Genomic DNA, 23830 nt, shown 5'->3' with positions numbered 1-23830 from the left:
AGAAAGCAGCCCTTCGAGCCGCCTTTTCAGGGGTGGAGAGGAAGGCATTTCTGGTGGAGACTGAATCTAGTGATTACTTTAAGGGATTTGCTCTGTCTCTTTCTTTCTCCCTCTCTCCCTCTCCCTCTCTCTCTCTCCTTTTTTTTTTTCCTTTTCCCTCCCTCTTATCCCTTTCGTGGTGCATTTGTCTTCGAGGAACCTGGGGTGTTCTTTTCATCAGTTCAGTCTCTCTCTGGCACTTGAGTCCTGATTGGCTGAAGGACTTAGGGAAAAAAAAATCTTTAATTAAGTAGATAATCTCTTCTTAGGAAGTTCTGCAGCTCCATTTCACCAACCCCCTTTAGCTCTTACTTTAGGATTGGTTACCCTTCACAGAAGTTGGGATTCAGGGGGCATATGCCTCTTCATCACACCAGGAGCGCCGGGTAGAAAATAACTCCATCCCTTCCCTAATTTTGTTGTGTTTCTTTTTCTTTTTTTTTCTTTTCCCTGGTGGTGGTACCCAAGTTTTTTTTAGGATCTCCTTTCTCCCTCTTTATTTGGATTTTATGTTTCACATGGACCCTTATCTGGGCATCTTCTTCCTCACTCCCTTCTTCCAATCCTGCTGTGCCTGGTGAGTATTGGGAGCACCTCAGTCTGTGTCACAGGCAGGTGCTCTTCCCAGAGACCCTAAGGGTATCCCTCTTCACCTTCCTAAATGTTCCCTCTTTTCCACTTAACTGAGTTCTGGCCTTAATGGGATCAGATATTTAACTAAGTTGAAACATGCTCAGTGTTAGAGAGGTTTGATTTCAGCAGAAAAAGCCCCCTTTTCCTCCCTCACCTTTCTGTAGTAATTTTATGGACCAAATTCTGATCTAGTGTAAATTAGAGTAGATGCCCTGAGAGCAGATGTGAAGATCTAGTCCCTCATTTCCAACTGGGAAGATAACCCAACTGGAAAGCCGGGGATTTCTTTTTTTTTTCTTTTCTTTTATTTCCCAAAGGCTCACAGTCTGCTTGTCTCTTGTCTTAATTGAATGAGGCTTCTCTCATTTTCCCCAAAGAGGACAGTCACTGATTAAGAGCTCAGAGACAACAGGGATAAGTTAAATGCACAGGAGAGTCATTCCGTAAGAACAGACTGAAACCTGGGCTCCCTGGCAGGCACAGGGACAGGAATACATATGTCTGAAATTCAGGTATTTGGATTTCCTGGGAGAAGGAATTTTTGGTGTGGAGCCTGCTAATGTTTGGCTCCCTTTTCAAATGTTTCCCAACCACCCGGACCCCCTCAGACCAGTTCCCCCAGTATAAACCAGCAGTCATTTCCTGTGGGCCTATTGCTCTGTCCTCAGGGTGGTTTTACTTTGATTTCCAGAAACATTTTACAAGGTGGACAGAAAAAGATTACACTTACATCAAATCTAGTATCATTCCTTTTTGAAGTATACCTGTCCCATTCTCATATGGAGGTGGACTCAAGTGACCTGGCTCTGCAGGTATTTTTTCATATGTAATTTCTACTGAGTACCCACACTTCATTCTCTCTTTCTGTGAAGCCCTGGGGAATATGTGTAGTGGGTTACAGCCTTATCTCTAACAGCAAGGAAAGTCTTTTCCCATTCAGTGACTAAAATCCCCTGCCTGCCCCATGGCAGATCTCTAGAGTTATTACCACGGATGAAGAAGACAAAATTACAGAAAGAGAAACTCAAGACTAAACGGGAACTCACTCCCGTTAGTCTGGGAATTAAATCTATGTTCTCTCAGACCTTTTCTCCTCCCTTCCTGAAAAAAATATGCAACTGTTTGTATATCTCTAAATATTATAGAATAGCAAACTCAAGATAAAGTCCCCATCTTGAACAAGGAGAATATGTAATTTTATGCAGAGAGGCCGGGCAAGAACTCATGCTGATTCTCTTTTGCTTTTCTCTGTCTCCCTGTATATTTCTCTTGCTSTCCTCAATATAAACAGATTTAGAATACGCTAAAAGAGAAAAAAAAACGAAGTTTGTTAGGAAAAGTTCAAAGGGGGGAATTTTCAGAAGCACAAAGTGTAGTTGAATACACAAATCCCAGACATTTTCAATGAAAGTTGGGTGTCTAAGTGCTCTTTGTGCCTTTTGGAAGTTTTTATTTAAGGGAAAAGTTTATAGATCAAGCTAGCCCTGCTTCTCTAGACATCTTGCTGATAGGTCATGATTTTCTGAGAGAAAGGAATTTCAGGAAATATTGCAAAAATCTTATTCCCAATTATCCTATTATAGACCCTCTCCCTTAATTTTTGAAGAGAAAAAAGGTAAGGTTCATGGAAATCATGCAAAAATTCTGCTTGCAATTCTTACTGTTCTTTATCTGATCCAATAGTTTAAAATGCAACAAGATTATTTTTTCTGTGATCTGATCACATGAATTTGGGGGGAGGGACAGACATTTAGTTCAATATCTAATATTTTTTACATAAGTGGTCTCTTCCTTTCTCTGAATGTTTATTAGAGGCCTCTGGTGATTCTACTGTGTTGGCTAGGTTGGATGGCCAGCGTGTTTCTAGACAAGTAAAATGTCAGGGTTGCATTTAGGAAGAAAAAGACAAATATATATAACAAAATAGAAACAAAGAAAAGAAGAAAAAAAAAAGTAAAGCTCCAAATGTTAGCAAGTTGTCTCCTAATCTCCTATCTTGTGGGAATAATGCAAGAATCTCTAACATTGCAACTTGCTTCTAGTTGTTTTTTACCCTTCAGCTATGAGGYTGCGTCTAATTTCCAGTGCCGCTTTTTTTCTAATAACTTGAGGGGTTTTTTTTACTAGAGAACAAGATTCAGATCCAAAGTGAAATTGGATCCATTTTCTATATTTACAATAATGACAGTAAAGATCTAAATGCAACCATATAATTTTCTAAAAAGAAAGAGCTGAATCAACAGCACATTAGTTTGTTAGTGGATGATCAAGTATCAAACAAATACTTTAATGGAAGACTTGACAAGACTCTCAGGGCATATTCTCAGTGATGAAGATTGATGCTTATTTAACAAAACTGAGGAGCAGGGTGCAGTTATTGGTAAAACTGTAACTGAGCTGAAATTGTCAAAAGCTTATTAGTGTTTCATATGTGTAAAATATAATGGGATGGCTGCTTGGCAGGGTAATTTGCTGTTGTTTCCAACAGAGCTATGTTAAATAACTCCTGCAGTAGACATTCATTAGCTTTGATATAATTATAATTCTGTAATATAGGATGCGATGAAACATCACTTGCCCTAGATTTGTGTTTGCCCTGGGTGAGCAGAGTTGAGCTGAGGTTAGCGAAGAAGCACGCCCTGCGCTGGCCCTGCTTGGGCTGTGGAACGGACCTAAATTCTCGGTGGGACCCTTCTCTCACTACCTGCCAAGGTCTATCTGTGCTTCTGTTTTAGTCCGCCTAACGCTTTCCTGGAATTTGAAGGGGGAGTGAAAGCGTATCAGATAGTTGGAATCCGCACAAGCTTTGCTGAAGCAGAAAAATTGTATCAAGAGCTTCTTCTCATGTTTTTAATCAGTGTGGCAACCTTGAAATTGCTGGAATTGGGCTCTTTTACACCAGTTGCTGGTGTGGCCAGCTAGTTAGTTTAGAGTTAGATTCTGCTTTCCTTTACAGTGGCATGGATAAGTAGTAAAAAACCCCCATCACACTACAGAGGCAAAAATGAAGGGAGATTCATTTTCATAGTGATTCCCATTCATAACACAGAGATGACTCTACTGCTATTGTCTATATTGCGTTATGTTTGTGGCACGAGTGGCAAAATTGCTCTCTGCCATCACTGGAGATTATATCCAGAATAGAGATGTATTTTTATTAGCTATATGATATGGGCAAAGACAAAGCACAGAGAATTTGCTCCATTATTACCTTTTGTTCCTTCTCGACTTAAATAACAAAAATTCCAACTACCTCCCAGCCATACAACTACCCTGCAGTGCGTAGCATCCTGATAGCCAAACTGTCCCACCTCGCCTTCTCCTCAGTCCACTTGCAGCTGCAAGAGTTAAATGTGGGGGGTTAAGCATATGAGTCTAAATGACTCCTTTACATGCCTAACTCTTACGAACCTGCCTTGCAGCATGCCTGCTGATCAGAGAACCCAGGGCAAATGCCTTCTGTCCCTCCAACTTAATAAAAATGTTTAGAATATCCAGCTGGGAAACTGCTACCGTACCGTTTGTTCAGCTGCCGATGGTGAATTGGCATATCCTGAACTTGGCCTTTTTGTGAACCTCAAGGTTTATCCTGGGAGGAACAGACCCTCTGCTTCAATGCAGTTATGTCGACTGACACCTGCTAGCAGGCTGGTTCTTTGTAAACCCTGAACTTGCGGATTACTGTGCTCCTCCAAAAGCCACTCTTGCAACTGCTCAGGTGTTTCTAACCCAAGACAAGGCCAGCAAGGCTTTGAAACAGATACTTCTGGCGTGCTGTGAATTCAGCATTTCCTACCAAGGAAGTGGGAAGCAATGCAGATGGGAGGTATCTCTTGTTTTGGTCTCTAAAGCAGGACAAGAGAGGACTTGCTTTTTCTTAGTCTTGCCTACACGAGGGCATTTTACCAGATTTTTCTCACAGCTGCTCCCTGGGGGTCAGATTCTCACTGACGCCACGATGAGCAAGCTAGAGCCATCCCCGTAGCGAAGTGCTTAAGGAAAAGGCAAAGGACAGGAAGGAAAACAGAAGGAAAAATGACTTGTTCATGCAACTACACAGTTGCATTAAGATGGGGACCCATGGAGCTTACAAAGTCTGAAAAGACCCAGGTTCATGCCCCTATGTGATTCAGGTCACCCGATGCTCTAATCACCAGGCGACAGATCCCGTCTCTCTGAGTCCCAGGAAATATTTAATTAGCTGTACAATGCAGAAGCAGCTCCCAAAGGAAAATTCCACTGCAAAACAGCCATCAACTTAGTGCAAAAGCACCCGTAGGGGTTGAAGAACAGCCTGGTTTGAATCCCTGGCCTGGAACAAAGGGATAAGGATTGCCCTGGCCACAGCCCTCTTTCTCCCATTTTTACCCAGAGGAATCTTTCCCAGTGCAAGCTTCACTTTCCACAAAAAAATTTAGCCTTTCCAAAGAGAAACTTTGGAAACTAGTTCTCTCAACTCTTTTTAAACTCTCAACTAGTTCTAAACAAGGTACGATACTTTCACTGAATAACAAAGATCAGGTTTCCTATGATTTTGTCCAAGCTACAGTAGTTAGACCTCCTTTTTCCAGTGTATCTGAGAGGACCTCCATGAGGGCAATTCTGCTAAGGTGAAATGGGCTCACTGACCTCAGGAACAGTTTTCCAGGGCAGAGAAACATCCTCACTGAATCTCTCATGTGCCTGGTATTTCTCTCCATTTTGGATTTGTATCACAACAGGACAGTTCCTTTCTCTAAACAGCAGTACCTGTGGCACCAAAAAACACCGCTTGAAAACATACAGGGTGAAAAATATACAAAGCTCCTTCATTTGCCCTCCCATCCCTCGGGGAGTAGGCTTGCTGACCAGCTAGACAGCCAGCTCTCAGCTGAAAACACTGTAGAGCATCCCCACGGCACCCATGCCTGAACCCTCCTTCCTCCCCCACGCACAGCCAGGGTCCATCCCCTGATCTGCCTTTTATCCGGTGTGCAGAAAAACCCAGGCCACGCAGCCGTGCTCAGCGCCTGAGCCCCACCAGCTGCACTGCCAGACCCATCCAGGCTGCAGGAGCAGCTCTGCCAGGCACTGGGGTCTCTGGCTTCTAGCTAGAGCTTCTCGCATCCCTCATCGAAACACCTGGCGCACACAGCTCGAGTGGCCTGTGTGCTGGGAAAGGGGCGTTAGTCCCCTAGGACAGGGAATGTCTGCAGGGCTTGCCAGTGCCCATGGGAGTGTGATGGTGTGCAGCAGTCACCTTGCAGGATGGTCCCTCCCAGCCCAGGCTATGCATGGCTGTAACAAGGGAAGGGGCACGTGTGCCCGGGATGCACAGGTCTGGGTAGCTACCTTTGTGACTGAGGCATCAGCTGCTCTTCGGTGAGTAACATTGCTCCAAAGCCTGGTGGCTGTGGCACTTTGGCATACGAGAGGAGTAGTCCAGAGGGGGGATTCTCCAGCCCCTGCAAGCTTGAGTCTGTGGGCAGACATATGAGGTCCCACAGTCCCTTGGCTTCAAATGCCAATGTGAGGGCAATGAAAGGGAACTGAACTGAAACTGTAGTCCCATCCTACCACTGCTGACCCATCTCCCCAGCTCTACTACTGGGATTTTCAGGGAATGGGGTGAATCCCAGCCAGCAATATAACAGAGACAGAGAAGCAGAAACCAAGGCTTCAAGAATCGCCACACTCCTGGGTAGCCCAACAGTGGAGTGGGGCATGCAGCCCCACTGAAGGGACAGAGTGCAGATTAAGGCTCTGCAAGAGCTAGCTAAAAGGGGGAAGGAGAGGCATCCTCCACTGGGAGACAACCAGCATTTAAAGGGGAACATCGTCTTTAGAAGAAGTTGAAGAGCCCTATTTCCCTTGGTACGTGCTCTAGCTTTCCTCTGTCACTCACTGCTAGGTCTCTATCAGCCCTTGTCACATTTCTGGTCCTCAAGGTCCTTCCAGGGGACAAGGACACTTACCCATCCCTGTAGGGTGTCTGGGTGCAGGCAGGTGAGACACTTCAGGGACTCAACAGGAAGGGTGATGAGAGTAATTTTGCAGATCTGTAGAGAATGGAACGAGGTGTTTGCAGTGGAAACCTTTCTCCTCTAGCTTTATTTCTGGCTAGGAATAGTTAGGGCGGTCTCCTGGGCCATTTTAAAGCCCCGATCCTTTCTGCAGTGGCACAGCTAAGCTGGATTCACCCAGCCACCCTCCGAATTCCTAGCGGTGGTCGCTGCACCACAGGGTCCCTAACACACTGACTGAGTATTTACATTGAAATAGACTTTCTCTTGCTGGAGAAAGCAATTTCTGTGACCCTGGTTTCTAGCACAGGCCTACAAGTGGTTGTGGTGGTGTGTGTGAAAGAGCCCAGGGCTGCAGTGAACAGAGGAAGCAGGTGGAGATTTTGCCGGTGGAGAAATATACAGTAAGACACTGGCCTGTACCTACACAGCTGTGAGAATATATGCCTGGACATGTGCATGTCGAGAAAGCAAGAGCAAGGAAACTATGAGCAGGGGATTTCAGTGCAGCCTGTACAAGCCCATCCACATCCCAGGGTCCGAGCTGTGTGGTGCCCCGGCTCTGCAGCATGTCACCTATGCTCAGCCCTCAGAGCTTTCCAGCTGCAGGTCTTGCAGGACAGAGCAGAGACTGAACAGAATTCAGTGCTGCTTTTGAAATGCTCTTTGCAACCCCTCTTCAAAACGGTCTGTGTTCATGTGCAATCAGACTGGTACCTGGCCTTAGATTTGGGCTGGCTGCTGGGCTTCAAGCACTGGAGTTTGTCAACAAAATTCCAGGGGACGCAATCTGCAACCCAAGAAAAGCAAGCCGCTTGCCCAAAGGGTTATAGGCTACAGAGGGCAATGGCAGCACCCTCAGCTGCTCCAGCCTCTGTTCCCCTGGCCCTGACTCAGCACACGGCATGTGCTAAAATGCAGTTTCAGTGACAAGTCTAGAAGAGCACCCTGGAAGGAAAGACGCAGGGATCCTGCCCACCAGCAAAGTGTTACTTCAGCCCTTTCACTCTGTTAAGCACGGAAGTGTGGCATGTGGCACAGCTGCCACCTCTCCCTCTTTTCCGCTGGGGGGAAAGCTGTTAAAACCTAGGAACCACAGACACCYGCAAGAGGCCTGTCTGCTGCCTGACCAGCACAGGGCTTGAGCAGGGGATAATCTGTCTGAGGGGCTGTGCCTGGGGATCGTTYGGGAACAGCTGAGAGCTCCAATTCTGCCTCAGTGCCTCACAGCTGGATCCCACCTCCCTCCCCCCCCAAAAAAAAAAAAAAAAAAAAAAAAAAAAAAGGAAATTCAGGATGCTGTTAGCGCCCTGTGAAGAGAGCTCATCCTCAGCGGGCAGCCGCTGGCTAGGGAAGGACAAAGCCTCCCGTCACTAAGACTGAAGCTAGGCCCACAGCACCCTGGCGAGAGCTGCGCAGAGTGCTCCATACCAGCAGTGATGGCCAGGGCTTTTGGGCATGGRGGAGTCAGGTGGGAGCAATGAGCCAAGTGAGCTGGTTTGCTTTTTCCTCCCTTCYCACCTGGAAGTGGGACGAATGGGTTAATGGCCTTCTTGCACCATGGCAACCAAAAAAAAGGTGCCAGAAGGCTGTGAAATTGATTTAAAATCTTGTGATTTAAAAATAAATAAATATTAGCATTCCTTTTATTTGCCTTCCAACATCCTTAGGGATAGGGCCCACAATTTGAAGTTTTTTCCCTCTGTACAAAAACCAGGAACTGCTGACCCAAAAAACAGAGAGGGGAGAATCACGTGACTCCCAGAGCTGAAGGTTTCTGGAACCTGAGACTTAAAATTACTAAAACAGACCCCAACATTTTCAGTGGAACAGTTTTCCATTAATAGTGGCAAAATCAAATGTTTCACAGGAATAGTTACAAGTAGACAACTTTTGAAACAATTCATCTTGASTTTCATATTTCAGTTAGAAAACATCAGAAAGATTAATTTTGACTTGCACTTTTCAAATTGCTTACTATTATTAAGCATGAAAAGATACCACATCACAGGAAGAAAACCCTTTTGAGGGCTTTTTTGAGGCCAGCTGAARCTTGGGAACGTATTGTCCCATTTTAGTTTTTCAAAATTGCTACTTATTTTCATCTTGATTCAAGATAGGAATAAAAAGATTCTGAACTATTTATTTCATTGATAAACTCCAGAGGAAGACAACCAACAACCCAGCACCCCCAAGCCTCAGCAGTGCCTCTGCACACCCAGCCAGTGGTGGTGCTGGCTGCGGGAGCCCGAGGGCAGCACGGCACAGAGGGCACAAGGTGCAGGAGCACAGCTCCACTCCCCGATTTGCTTCCCAAGCTGCCCAGGGCAAATCCACGCATTCCTTCCTCAGCACAGGGGGAATGACAGGCTGCCCAGCAGGGTCAGGATGATAAATGTGCCCAGTGAGGTGCTCAGCTAGCACAGCGATAGCCACCAGAGAGGGACTATGGGCCGATGGAGATCAGGGATGCTGGGATCTAGGGGATCCCACAGGGACAAGTGCTGCAAGGGAGAAGCAACACGATCTCCCTGCTATGAGATCCCTTAGCAAGAGGCGAGCTGCCACGGTGCTGAGCTCGGCAGCGCTGGCACGTGGGGCCATGGGAGGCACCCAAGAGGCTCCCATAGAGCTAGGCTGAGCTAAGCAGACATTCAATAAGGCAAAAGGAAAGGCTGTGGGAACAGGAAAGCACTAAAAATGGGGGAATTGGTGCGAAAGGCAGCCACAAGGAGGAAAGCAGAAGGGAGGAGGGGTGAGAGAGGGCAAGGGAATTGCAGCTGGGGGAGGAAAGGAGGTGAGCAGGCAGCTGGGCTGGGGGAGAGGAGAGGAGAAGGGGGGGGGGGCTCAACCTGCAGGGGCTGGAGCAGCCATGGAGAGGGAGTAGGGGAGAGGGTGCTCATCCTGAGGGAAAGGTCCAGGAAGGCTGAGACTGGGAGGAGGGATTCCCAGGGCTGGGCAGGCAGGGAGGGAGGGTACAGCCTGGGTGGGGGGAGGAGAAGGCTCTGTCCCCCCCAGGCAGGGAGCTGCAAGGAGGGACAGGGGTGAGGCCAAAGATGCCTGGAGCCAGGGGGTGAGAGGAGAGCCCTGGGATGCCAGGCATTCCCCAGGCCCTCTACCATCACCCCCTCCCTGCTCACACTGTGTCTCTCTCTTCCAGGTCAGTGAATAATTTCCTGATGACGGGCCCCAAGGTAAGAGAAATCCCTTTGATGTCCATCCCCAGTTCCRCTAAACCAGGAGGGGATGAGGCTCTGTGTTTCCCTCTCCTCTTCCTTCAGTCTTGGCCAGCACTCTCCTGGCACCCAGCTTTCCAAGGACAATGCAGGGGAGAGCCAGAAACAAACTGGTACAATCAGTATTTCCTTGCTCCTTGGGCTGTGCCAGCCTTGATCAAAGGGGGCCCAAGGGCCCTTTAAGCTGGTGGGGTCAGATTTTGGAGATGTGTCTATTGACACCAGCTGAGGATCTCACCTGTCATCTATTGCTTCCCAGTGATCAGGTTACATCAGGACCTATGTTCATCCAGGTGGAAGAGCACTTTCTGTGGGTCTTGCAAAACAGGCTTCCCCAAGAAGCACAACTGGATTTGTCAGGACCTTTTTCAGTGTTTTTGGTCCCTTTCTCCTTGCACTTTGCTTTCAGAGGATTTTTTTTCTAGCCAGAACCAGCTGTAAAATTCATCCCAGATTTTTGCCCCTCCTGAAAAATTCATCTTTAAAAAATATAGCTAATCCTCAGAAAYACCTCCAAGAATGGCTAGCTCTTGCCAAAGCTCCCAACACTATGGTGGAGCAACCTTGCCCCAAAGCAGAGCCTGTCCCCCTGAGGCCATGGGAAGGGGAGGCAGGCTGAGGGGCCTGTGGCCTGGAGCTCCCTGGTCTCTGAGGGGAAACGAGGATTTCCCTAATGTGGCTGACAGCCAAAACCTCCACTCGCCCTTCTCCCTCCAGGGAGACTCAGGCTCTGACCCAGTACAGCAGAAAATGTATTTCCTGCTGCTGCTGGCAATTGTCGGTTCCTGGGGGAACTAAACCCAAGAAAGCCCCTCAGTTCCGCRTGTCTTGTTTCTGTAAGATGGTGTAAGAGTCTTTCGTAGTTGAAGCACAGCCTCTCCTGGAGAGACTGGGGCCGTGCTCTGCCTGGGGTTTGTGCACTGTGCTTCTCCATCCACCTAAACCCCGAAGCACCAAACATCCCAGCACACAGCACATCCACCTTGCAGGGCAGGGCAGGAAAACTACAGCTACGTCGGCCTCACAGCTCGGTGGGAAGCGACTGGGACTATACGGACTTTGCACTGCCTGGGGTGGAAACCAGAGCACCAGGCTGTTAAGTGACTCTCCTGAGCCCTGATGGCCTGGGAGCAGCCTGGGGAAATTCCCGGCAACTCCCCCTTACAYGCAGTGCCGTCTCTGCCTGCTGGCCAAGGAACTGTGACTCCAGTCTTGCAGGCTAATGCTAGCCCCAGGGGTACCGAAGTGGGGCCAGTCTCTGTGCCAGGCACCCCCTGACCCCCCACCATTAACGTGGCGCTGCCTGAGGAGGCGTCTCCCCTCCTGACCCCTGCTCTGCTCCTAGGCCTATCTCATCTACTCCAGCAGCGTGGCGGCRGGGGCGCAGAGCGGCATCGAGGAGTGCAAGTTCCAGTTCGCGTGGGACCGCTGGAACTGCCCCGAGCGGGCGCTGCAGCTCTCCAGCCACGGCGGGCTGCGCAGTGGTAAGCAAAGCATTGGATAACACTACCGGGACCCCTTCGCTGCAGATTAGCGCCCAGGGGCCCCTCCTCTCTTCACAAGTGCCTCCTTTCCTTCTCCTTCTCTGCCTAGCATGTCCCTGTCTCGGGAGGGTCCYTTCCCTGGGCACACGCTGGAAACTAGCTTCCCGACATGGTGGCCTCGCAATGCCAGCATCACCTCGGGACTTGCTGGGGCCCCAGCTGGAGCGAGACAGGATGGTGCTGCCAAGCCTGGCCCAGCTGGCTTCCCGAGTGGCTGCCAGCCCTGCGAAGGAGTGTCAACAAAAAATGCCGTGAGGGCTGCCAGATATGCCAGGCCCAAGYAGTGTCTGTGGCGAGGTTGTCTTGGGGAGGCTGAAGGCCAGTGGGGGTGAGGGAGAGGCGAGCAAAGGGATTTGGCTAAAGGGAGCAATGAAGAGCTCTTCAGTGGCTGTGCTCTGGCCAAGTGGCATGAAAGGGAGGGAAGTCTTCCCACAGCTTCCTGGAGACTGGGATGTCAGAGATACCTTGGCCAAAAATCCAGCACCAGTGACCCATGGCAGCACAGGGCATGGGGGTGCCATCACTGCCACTGCATCCCTTTCTCTGCCAGCCCTTTCTTTACCTATTTGCAGGTGCCAGGAAATGCTTCAGTGTAGACCTGAATCCTCTAGACCCATGTATGCTGCTGGGTTCATACCTGTTACGTATAGGCAGGACCTGGTTATGGGAAAGAGCYTGAGGACTTTGGCGGGACTAGCAGTAGATGAAGGACCAGGGCCCTGGGCAAAGAGGGGCAGAGGTTTCAAAACCCGAGAAAGGTTGCCTGAGGCCCTGAGGAAGAAATTGTAGCATGAAGTGACACCCCTGAGACAGGGAGCAGGTCCCAGAACTGTTCCTATCTAGGTTATCTGCTCAAATCCAGACCTTGCTGATATTTAATGTAAGCCAAAGGCTCAGGTAAGTGAGCTGATAATCACCACACAGATCCCAGTGGGCAGTTATGGACATCGCCCTGAGCCCTGGACACAGGCTCGAGTGGGCTGCGGGGCATGAGCTCTCTGATCCTTGCAGAGAGCCCCTTCCTCTCTGAAGCGTATTAGCAAGAGGCGGGAGACATACTGATCTGCACTGCATCCCTGCTGGTGAGCTCCCATGGTGACAGCCAAAACTCATCTGTGCTCTTGGAAATGGCACAAGTCAATGCGGATCAAACTTGGGAGTTTCTGTCCCTCTGTAGCTCAAGCCAAGACCAGGCTAATCTGACACACAGGCCTTCCTCTCCAACCCACAGAGCCCTGCCCATTGCAAATCTCTTCCTACACAGTCTTCTGCATGGCAGGAGCATTTCTAATGCGTACTCACCATGAAATCCTTAGCACGTCCCCTCTCCTTGTATTCGCATTTGACAGCCAACCGAGAAACTGCCTTTGTCCACGCCATCAGCTCTGCGGGCGTCATGTACACACTGACCCGGAACTGCAGCCTGGGGGATTTTGACAACTGTGGCTGTGATGACTCCCGCAACGGACAGCTTGGTAAGGAGGAGACGAGCTGCGGTCCATCTCTCACGCCCCACACTCTAGGGAAAGCTGTTCTCCTCTCCCGCATGGAGGCCTGGAGAAATAGCTCCTTCCCCTGGTCCCAGCACCTGCAGGTACTTCCAGAACAGAGCTTTGTCTGGCTTAAATCAAAGTAGCTCTGTGGAAGTTAATGGAGCCACCTCCAAATTACACCAGTTGAGGCCCTTGATATTTTCCATTACCTTCTGTTAGAGAAATAAAATGAGCAGGAAAGTGGAACGGGGTGGCAACTCTTCTGGTTCAAATTAAGAACAACTCAGTTTAAACCACTGGAGGGAATGGAAGTGTAAAACAAGCAGAAGAGTGGATATGGTGCTGTATATCTAAATAGTATGTCTGGTTAGAAAAGTGCAGATCAGGGACCTTAGGGCTCCCAGGTCTGCAGTACCAGCGTAGCCCAGGAACAGAATTATTAGAATTACAGGCAGGGGAAAGCAGGGTGGTATCTATAAACCCCATCAGTATTAGTCAGTGTGGTGTGCACAGTCAGGAGAACCACTGTGGCAGCACGCAGCCTTCACCCCATCACTGTCACAGCTGTACCCAGGCCTGCAGTCACGGGCCTTCCCTTTGTGGGGGACCCCAGGACTTCCAGGCTTCACAGTTCTGGGTCTCCATTCACCTCTCACAGAAAACATTAACATTTTTGTGTTCTGTTTGGAATGGAAAGAAGCCACATTTTAAATTATCAAAATCTTCTAAGAGACATTCACTGCCCAACGGTACTAGTCAGTTTATGACAAACTCAACAGAAGTGCCCAATATTTAGTAATTTGCTTTATTGGCTAATAGCCTTAAAAACAACAGGTGCTTTTCAGGTGTCTGATGTCTGGGATGGCCCATCTCTAAGAGAGCAGGACTTTTGGGCAATGACACACCAAATTTTAACTTCTCTGGAAAATTGAGCTAGTTATGCTACACTTTTTTTTCCCCGCAAAAAACATGTCTGTTTTCCATGAAAATTTTCCATTGTCAATTTAAATCCTTGGAAGGCAAAGGAAAACATGGGTTTGTCCAAAACAACATGATTCAGTTCTAAATGCCACTGTGCTGACTCAGAGTTGTTATAGCTAGGCTTGTTAGCGTTTCCATTCTCCCTTAGGCACAGGGCTCTTGATCTGGACTTCATCATCCACTGCAATTACTCTCCTCCCCTGAGACGCTGCTGCCTTTCACTGGGAGAGGGGACTGCGATGCTCTATGGAAGTCCAGTTAAGGGCCTGGCCTTTCAGAGAGGAGAGAGGCACAGGGCCATTAAACCACAACTCCCAAGATGTACCACCAAGACACTTTAGGGTCAGAATATTCCAGATTTCAAATCTTCACAGAGAATTTGGCATTTTTCTCTAGGAGGAAAAGAAACAAACCATATGACTTGTTTCATGTCAGCTGAGCTAAATTATCAAGACCAGGTTAGAAAAAATAATTTCTATATCTTGTTATGTAGTTTCCCAGTTCTGTGCTGACTCCTTTGTCCCTTTATGATAATTAGAAAATTAGACCCATTTGAGATGCCCAACATCAGTCGGGGATCCTGGGTATACCAAAAAGACAGTCTCCTAGGTACACATGTACCAGGGTTGGTTTGCTTCCTAGTGGAGGAGAATCTGTCCGCTCTGACAGGATGTGTAAACCAGTTAACTAATCCATGTTGGCAACCTGCRCTAGACAAGCAAGATGCTGTCTCTACAAGTCAAACTGAACCAGTTAAAGTCAGAGTTTGAGGGAAGAGGATAAAAGACCCACTGCCTCATCTGTACAAGCCTGCTAATGCATGATAATATACAGCTTCTGAATTCTGCTCTAAGGAAAGCATGGAAGTCCCTGGGCTGGTAACACAGGACATCCCCCTGCCATTGCCTGCATGAACCACTTCTTATCTAAATGTTTGTAGAACTGGCATAATCCAGAGAAAAGAGAATCTGGGAGTATCACTAGGCAAAAAGCTGGATTTTCTCCCACAACTCTGTTCCCTCCATCATTTCTGGACCCTTTTTCATCCTTGGAGCCACAAGCCAGGAAGGGGAGGGATTCCCTGAAAGTGCTCACCTTGTCTCCTTCCCTAGGGGGACAAGGCTGGCTGTGGGGAGGCTGCAGCGACAACGTGGGCTTTGGGGAAGCCATTTCCAAGCAGTTTGTGGATGCTCTGGAGACTGGACAAGATGCCAGAGCTGCTATGAACCTGCATAACAACGAGGCTGGTAGAAAGGTGAGCCCCATCTCTACTTCCAGATCTGGGTGCCAGCTTTGCTCTGGCTATTCACTGCAGAATTGTGCTTCTTTCTGTGGCTAAAAGCATGTGCTCAGAAGAAACGATTACCTTGCTGAGGAGAAAGGGAGGCACGTTAGCAGTACTGATGTGATCCATGTTGTTTGTTCTAACATAGCCAACTCTCCATGATTACAGTGCTAACTCCTGCCTGGTGCCCTCTTCCTCTCTCTTCCCATTGTAAATAGTACTGTACCTTGGAAAAGCAAATCTGTGAGCTTTAAAACAACCGTCCCTGGGCACTGCTATTGTCCATAGGAAATCCCTCCACAGGCTTGGAGCCAAACTTATCCTTGAGCTGCAGTATAGAAATGACCCCATCAAGTCCTCTGGGCTTCTTCCTGAGATCCTTTTCTCTCCTCATCCTACAGGCTGTGAAAGGGACCATGAAGCGGACATGCAAATGCCACGGCGTGTCTGGGAGCTGCACCACCCAGACCTGCTGGCTGCAGCTGCCTGAGTTTCGGGAGGTGGGCACCTACCTCAAGGAGAGGTACCACAAGGCCCTGAAGGTRGATTTGCTGCAGGGGGCAGGGAACAGTGCTGCCAGCCGGGGGGCCATCGCCGAGACCTTCAGCTCCATCTCCAAGAAGGAGCTGGTCCACTTAGAAGATTCTCCTGACTATTGCCTGGAGAACAAGACACTGGGACTGCTGGGAACGGAGGGCAGGGAATGCCTGAAGCGAGGCAAGGCACTCAGCAAGTGGGAGAAGCGGAGCTGCCGGCGGCTGTGCGGGGACTGCGGGCTAGCAGTGGAGGAGAGGCGGGCCGAGATGGTGTCCAGCTGCAACTGCAAGTTCCACTGGTGCTGCGCCGTGCGGTGCGAGCAGTGCCGCAAAAGGGTCACCAAGTACTTCTGTGTCCGCAAGGAGAAGCGGGAGCGGAGCGGGGGTGGTGGGGCCAGCCACAAGCTCAAGAGGAAGCTCTAACTGCCCTCTGCTCCTCCATGGTCCTGTTTGCCCATCTTTTCCCCTTCTCTCCCCCTCTCCCTAGCAGCCCCCAGCACCATTCCCATTTGGCTTAGTTTTGTCCCACTTCCAAACAAGGTCTCTTCAGCCAACACCATCTTACTAGGGCTTGGATAATGGAAAATTACTGGCGTGAGTCCTGGGGCCATGTCCACACAAGGCATCTCCCATCAGTGCAGTGGCTGATGACTTCTGGAAAGACCCTCAGGTGTTGACAAAGGAAAGTGAGATTTGGTCCCTTTGACCCAGAGTCACTCTGTTTGGTGACTCTGGTTTTATGGCAGAAAATACAGCCCGTCGCTGTAGCTTGTATTGTCTCAAGCTTGTCTGCTTCCCCAAGCAAGCACCTGCTCTGGGCTTTTGAGCAAGTGAGACTCACACTCAGGAAGGCATGACTAAGCTCAGATGACACCATCAGATCTGGGCCACTCAGGGCAGTAGTCCCTAAAACAGAAGAGGCTTGTTTGATGCTTCTTGTATCCTAAAAAAAATAGAGGCATTAAAGAAATTGTCACTGCCTTTTATTAGGCCCTGCACTGTGTGGGAAGACAAAAAGTGCTTAACTCCTTTCTGCAGCAAGCCAGCCTCCAGGAGGGCCACAAATTCACATCCCATCCATTCACAGATTTGCTAAGCTCTCCTGTGTCTTACTTTGCATTTGAGGGACTCCAGCAGCAAGATTTCAAGCTGCTGCTTGACCTGCCCATTAAAGAGCTGTCCAAAAAAGGGATCCTATCAATCACTTGCTTTCACACACTTACTCTGTATCTTCTAAGCCCCCAGGTCTGGCCACTCTTTTCACCCAGCACCCTAACCAAAGCCCTCGACTGATGCCATAAAGATACCCTCATACTTCTCTTCTCTCTCTTCACTCCCAAATCTCTCCCACAGAGGAGCTGTCAGCTGAGCCTATTCCTCACCTCCTGGTGTACTTGCCAAGCACTCTTACCCTGTCAGCTAACTAACTAAATATTTCTTCCTAGCCTGAGAAAATAATGTCAGTTACTATTTAATGGTGTTGTAAATAGGAATGTGAAGCACTTTGAAGTTTAATTTATTGCACAGTTACTGTGATGTATACATAACAGTTTTTCTCTACCACTTATTGTATATATTCTATAGGCTAAGCAAGCAGCAGGAAGATTTGGTTGATGCATCTCTGTTCCCTTGCCATAATAGAGGTAGGGAGGGAAGAGGCTGTCAGCTGCAGGCCCTGGGTTAGCTTACTGCCCATCACAGTGATTTCCCTTGAGCTGTGAGGTTATTGTCTACTTTGCTGTTTCAAGTGTGCTTTAGACAGATGAGAAGTCAACAGAGCTAAGTGACTGGCCATTAGACCTGTCTTGTAGCCAACGTTTGTAAACCAATAGCCAATGCAATAAATCAGTAGCCAAGTGCTTGCAAAATGCTGGTGTGTCTAAGTGGTTGGGTGTTTTTTCATCCAATTGCATGTGGATATATGCGATTACAGTTCTGAAGACTAACTTACYCATTGGTGGGGAGACAGCATAAGAAGAGCTATTTCCCTGCACCTAGCACCACCTCTGCCCCTGCCATGAGGGGAAAGGGCCTGCTCTCTCCATGAACTTGTCTGAGGTTGCATCCAACTGCAATGAAGCTACCTGGGAAGGGCAGATAGGGGCCAACTGCAGATTCCAGAGATGACAAATCAAAGACACTCATCAATCATATCAATCCATATGTGTCTCTTGGTTAACAAACATCATCTTGGTATCAGGACTACTTTGTTGGGAATGGGAATTTGGACCTAGTGGAAACCTGGGGTCTCATTAGAGCAAGACCGCTCACATCAAGCAAGAATCTGGCCCTTCAAAAATTTCAGGAAACAATCTGAGCCCATCCTCAGGGAAAGCTGAAACACTTCCACTTCACACACAAGCCACCAGCTGTTTGTTCAAGGGTTCTTATTAGTACAAGGACCCTGTCCTAGACTTCCCTTGCATCAATGTCAGTAGATCCTCCTTCACCCTGCCCCGCCCTCCATCTCGCTGCAGTGGGAGCAGAGAGCTGCCGCCTCTCACCCCGCTGGGGAAGGCTCCAGCATAGGCTGGCTCTGAGGATGTCAGACTGCAAGGCACAGAGGACAGCTTCTGCCCACCTCTCAGCCCTCTTAGCCCCCCTTTCCAAGGCCAGCTTGAGAAGAAAAAAAAGGAGATGATGTGGAAGTTGCTCCCCATTTCCTCCCCATCTCCAGTACATGACAGGGCGTGTGACCCCTTTCTTCCCTTGCCTTCATGACTGCCCCACACAGTTGCCCCACAAAGGCTAWAGCACAACCCAGGATGCGCCCTCTCGGCACAGTGATGCCTGTTGGCGGAGGGCAACTGTGACCCCCTCCCCATCACCGCCAGAGCAAGGGGGCGTGCAGGGAGCATTACAAGCAGGGGCCTCACCAMCGCACGCTTCTTCTTCTGGGACAAAATGGCGACACCGCAGCTGCAAAATGTGCTGACCTCTGCAGCAGGTCGGGCCCCGGAGGGGTCCTCCTCCTAGGCAAAAGGAGCCCTTAGTGGTAAAGGCACTGCTGCCATTGTGTGGCAGGATTGGATGCTTCCATGTATTCATTTCGGTTTAATGAAGGCGCATTCCTCAGAGGAGAAATATTTACATTCAGCTTCCCAGGTGGTCACCTTCGCCCAGATGACACACAAACAGGCAGCCCCCCGCTCCCTTTTCCAAACCAGACCTCTTTAGAGGGCTCGAGGAGGAGGGGAGCAGAGGGAGGGGGGTGGCCGGGGGAGCAGAATAGAGAAGGGAACAAAATGCTAATAAATCAGCCAGCCAGCCCTTTTCCCCTCCCCTCTGTGGAGTCAATGGAAAGTGTCATTTCACATGCTAATCCCCCTCCGCTCTCTTCACAACACCTTTTCCGAAAAGTGTTTGGGAAAAGTCCTTGTGGCCCGTTTACAGCTCCCTGCCGCTTCGGATTCCTTCTTGTCTAAGGCCGCGGCCCCCGTGTGGGTCTCTCCCTCCAGCAGGGCTCCTTACAAAAAAAATCTCAACAAAGACTTTGGAGTTCATCAGCCTCCCACTGAAATTCACAGCTGCTGAACAAACTAATCCCCTCTCTTGGCCTTTCTTCCTTTCAATGGGTTCTTGGCTTCAAAGACACTTTGGGAAAGGACTTTGTGGGGACTCACACTGCTCCCTCAATAGAAGTTAGTGCAAGCATTATCTTCAGAGCAAGTGGCTTTACAAACAAATACTGCCTAACAATCTCGGCCCCTCCAGCTCCCCCAAACACACACAAGCCTAGCCTGCAGACATGATGTTATCTGCAACAGGATTAGAGCTCAGCTCACTCTGTGCCCAGGGATCCCTTCCTACTGCCCCCGCTCCCCCCCTAGCTCTTTGTCAACCCAAAGGCCTTCTCAACCAGCAGAAAACACTTTCTCTGTTGAGAGGTGCAGGATGCTGCGGGAGCATGTGCCCACAGGGGAGGAGGCAATGCCAAGCAGCTGCTGTCCATAAACCAGAAGCTGTTACCAGCCAGCAGAGATAGTGCTATAACTGGAGCAGCTTCTTCTAGGGGCCCTGCAAGTCACACATGACATGAGAGCCCTAGAGACCTGGGTTCTGTCCTTGGCTCTGCCATGAGCCCCTCAAGGACCCTTAGGTGGGTCAGCTCACCACCCTCCTTGCCTGGTTGCCCTCCAGTGCTCACTGTGGTAAACCTGGAGCAGAACTGAGCAACAGCAGGACAAAGGGGACAAGCAGGAAAGACATGCAAAGGCAGGTTAAATAGCCAGTCCCTGCATGAGTCCATGGATAGTAGAAGCAGTACACTGGAGGGAACTCAAGAGCCAAACACATCTGAGAAACACCATGAAAATTCATGCTTATTTCTCCATGGTACAAGTGGCCTGAGTTAAAGAAATAGCCAGGGTGGACTGCACAAGGTACTATAACTGGATCCAAAAAGGCAGAATCTAAGAATATGAGGCTGTTAAATCATGTCAGAAAGTCTGAGGACTTTCCTTATACACAGGTTAAGCACATGAGCATCTCAGGCTACCTGCTTACTTGTTCAGCTTCAGAAAGGGTCATAACACAAGTGCAGCTCATGAAAACCAATTTGCATCTCCCTGATGGGGGACAGCTGAGAGCTGTCTGATTGGTAACTGCTTCCAGACCTGGCTGTAACATCTCTGCAAGCAGGACTCCCTTCCAGTTGGTATTTGCCTCTGTGGGCAGCAGGACCAACAAAGCTGCTTTTTCTGTTTGTATGTACTGTGTCCATACACCTCAGATCCCTCATAAATCCTTTTCCCTTTCTAGCAATGACCCTTATAATGTTTTCCATACACCAAATAATCTCTCTAAACCTTTGCCCTCTCCCAAGTCCTCTAAGCAGAAGCCAGGCAACAGTCCTGCTTATTTCATACTTTTATGTGTGCTGACTGGCTGTCCCATACATGTACACTAGCTGGCCAGCTGGCAGCATAGAGGAAACAACTATTTTGAGCTTATGCCAGTCTTTTTGCAAAAGCTAGATTGATTTCCCCTGCTTTATCCAAGTCCTGATCTTTCACTTCAGCCTTCTTACCTACAGATAAGCTTAAATTAAATCGGCCAATAGATCCAGAAGTTATTGTCTAATGGTAAGAACTGACAATTCAATGGTATAAGTCTGATTTACCCAAAGGGGGTCACATCTTCATGCTAGTTTAAGCAACACGGCTTTAGTGGTGTAAAGCAGACTTGCAGCAGGAGAGGACATCATCCAGGACTCTGCTTGCTTGCTGACATACTTTCAAGTCCTGATATAAAGCGCAAAATCCCCATGATCATGGCAAAAAAATGCTGTGATTCCCCAAGGGAACATCAGCCACTCCAAGGTCCTTCTAGTTGTATCTGATGCACATGAATAGTCACAACTGAGGAAAGTGATCTGGAGAAGAATGGTTCTCTGACCTGCAGCCCTGGGCAGTGAGTAAGGCCTGAGGTCTYATCACACCAGGATGTTTGCTGCCCACACCAGCAGAACCCAAAATCTGGTTTGCCCTAAACCTTTTTGAATTCTTCCTCTCACCATAGCTGAGAACTCAGAGGGTGGCCCTGCAGATTGAGACAAGTCTCCTGAAGCCAGAGGTGACAGGCAGCTGCCTGTAGGCCCAAGCCTATGAAAGACGCTAGCAGCATCACAAAACACAGCTTTTATTTCACTGTTCTGTAATCTCTCAGTGCATCAAACCGCGGCAATGGCAACAAAACACAGCAGCAGTGAGGAGGCACTTTGACCTGGCAAGCAGGGAGTAAGCCCTGCCCTCTCCCTCTCTCTTTTGACTCCCTTCCCTCCTAAATCTCACAGTAGAGCAGGCTGATTCGCATAAGTCACTGAACCATGGGCCCAAAATAGCAGTATCACTCAAGCAGCAAGCAGAGGAAGCAGGGGAAGGCTGCAGCCAAATGGTGGGAAGAAGCCTTGCTCCCAGCTAGGGTCTGAGGATTTATGCTGCCTGTTTAGTATGAAAGAGGGTAAGAGTAAGGGAGGGAGGGAAAGACACACACACAAACACACAAATGTGCCCTAAAATCCCATCTGCCTTCCCAGACTTCTTCCACGGGACAAATATGCTTCATTCATCTGTTTCAGCCCAAAGGAAATGCCACAGTGATGAAAAGCCTCAAAACAGCCCTGTTTCCTAAAGACCTGACAGCATCACCCCCTGCAGCATGTTCCTATCATCGTGGTGCCAAGGGGCCTTTGAGAACCACCCTCACACATATCCATTACTATAGGCAGAATGCACCCACCACACTTGTAGCAATGAGCTGTCTCCCCCTGCTCAAATCTGGGCTGTTCAGAGCAGCTTAAAGGGACTCTTTAAGGGACTTGTACRATCCCTGCTGCTTCTAAAGCCCTTAGACTGTCTGGAAATCCCAATGTGGGAAGCCTTTAGATAACACTGGTTGGCAACAGGCCAACTGTGCTAACATAAAGGAAGTGAAAAAGGCCAAGAGCCAGACAGTGCAGCTTTCAGCCCAAACACAGGATGCTACTGGCTCTGGGGAGGAGCGCACTGAGCAGGAGTCCAACCTGCCAGCATTCCTGAGGATGGGAGAGTCCCCAGAGTTGGAAGGGGGGAAACAGTCCTAGGCCTGAAACAAAAAGGTTCAAACCTGGGGCTTACAGCGGAAAAAAAAGATAAAGGAAGGGGTAGAGGGTGCAGAGAAGGCTATGAAAAGAGAGGACTGAGTGCATAAGAAAGAGACAGAACCAAGTGAGCCCAGAGCAGGCTGGTAGTCAGCCCTAGTGGTAGCAGGGTAAGGGGGCAGAGTGGAGGGAGAAAGAGTCAAGGATTAGAATGAAGAGAAAGGAGGAATCAGAGGAGAGAACCTGACTGCAGCCCAATGGAGCAGGAACACCCCAGCTTAAGTCCCAAGGGAGCCAAGCTGTCACCCAGGACTGGTTTACACAGAAGCAGGGAATAGAGCCTGAGGCTCTTCTGTTGGTGGTGCTACAGGTGCCAGCCCTTTTTGCCTCCTACTGAAAGTAGTGTCAGCCTCGGAGGGGAGTTTCCCCTCTCTGGTGGGGGAACAGGGAAGAGCAGGCTAATGCAGAGCAGTTCTGGGAGGATCTCTGTGCAACATGGACAGTCTGAAATCAAGATCCCCAGGCTAGGAAGCAGCCTCAGACCAGYAGGAAAGAGAGAGAAAGAACAGTCTCCAAGAGATCCAGGCCCCAGTGGGCTGCCTGGAGAGTAGATGGGACCAGATGCGCTAGCCCAGCACAGTTCCAGGCAGTGGCACAGACTTATTTCTCCAGAGCCAGAGGGAAAGTCCACAACCTGCAGCACATCAATAGGTAAAGGAGTCCACCAGCTCAGTGCATCACTGCACCAGCTGCTCCAGACGTTAGACATTCAGCTTGCCAGCAATGGTCATGAGGACCTTCAGGATGGGCATGAAGCCAGACACCTCACTGAAACTGCTGCTGCTCACCACTTGGGTGTGAACCAGGAGACCTTGCTGGTAGTTCCTAGCCTCAATGCAGCGGGCAATCTCATGGAGACCCATCAGGATGGTTGGAGAGAGCTGTAGGGAGGAAGCAGAAATGCATCAGCATGCTCAGCACTGTAACACAGGCCTTCTCCCTCCACACCCTTCCCTTCTGCTGTCCTCATCCTCACCAAACACAGTAACTACAGAGCCAGGCACTGGCATAAAGGATAGGCCGCTTCCTCCCTCAGTTTCCCAGCACAAAACATACATTAATCCAATACTCATGCTGTATTATAGTAAACATAGGACCTAGATAATGACATTTCAGCATTAATTGAGTATCTGATGTATTTTAGAAGGCCACAGGTCCATCTAGCACAAAATCCTGTCTCTGTTTGGGCCCAATATGGACATGGAGAAAAGCRTTATATGGATTCTACCCATGATATACATCCCTCCAGCAGCTGGCATCAGCAGTTTGGGAGCTTTCCAAGTTGGAGGTTACACTAGGTTCCCCTAGTGTAATAACCACCCCCAGATTACTCCTTTACAAGTTGCCCATTCCTGTCTGGAACCTGTCTGTATGCCAACATACTTTCCAGGGGCAAAAGCACCGCACAAATTCCTCCCCAGGTTTTCCTTACACAATCTCT

The 23830-nt window shown here is 49.0% G+C and overlaps 2 protein-coding genes across 7 annotated transcripts in view; one reads left to right on the top strand and one right to left on the bottom strand.

Annotated features, from left to right (window-relative positions):
* Positions 1-356: 356 nt before the first annotated feature.
* WNT8B (Wnt family member 8B) lies at positions 357-22379 on the top strand. Its single transcript, XM_026068712.1, has 6 exons — positions 357-616; positions 9835-9868; positions 11256-11394; positions 12804-12929; positions 15041-15183; positions 15615-22379. Exons 1-6 carry the CDS (start codon positions 549-551, stop codon positions 16170-16172), a joined length of 1068 nt encoding a protein of 355 aa, XP_025924497.1. The 5' UTR covers positions 357-548; the 3' UTR covers positions 16173-22379.
* SEC31B (SEC31 homolog B, COPII coat complex component) overlaps positions 22378-23830 on the bottom strand; it is a 34739-nt gene continuing 33286 nt past the window's right edge. For all 6 annotated transcript variants that reach the window (XM_026068703.1, XM_026068701.1, XM_026068704.1 and 3 more), the window contains one exon: positions 22378-23270. In XM_026068703.1, the coding sequence (XP_025924488.1) occupies positions 23091-23270 (180 nt within the window). In that variant the 3' untranslated portion in view covers positions 22378-23090. The remainder of the gene's footprint in view (positions 23271-23830) is intronic.

The sequence above is a fragment of the Apteryx rowi genome, unplaced genomic scaffold, assembly GCF_003343035.1.
Source record: "Apteryx rowi isolate R43461 unplaced genomic scaffold, aptRow1 scaffold_279, whole genome shotgun sequence".
NCBI classification, from domain to species: domain Eukaryota; kingdom Metazoa; phylum Chordata; class Aves; order Apterygiformes; family Apterygidae; genus Apteryx; species Apteryx rowi.
This window is presented reverse-complemented; position numbering and strand designations above follow the sequence as displayed.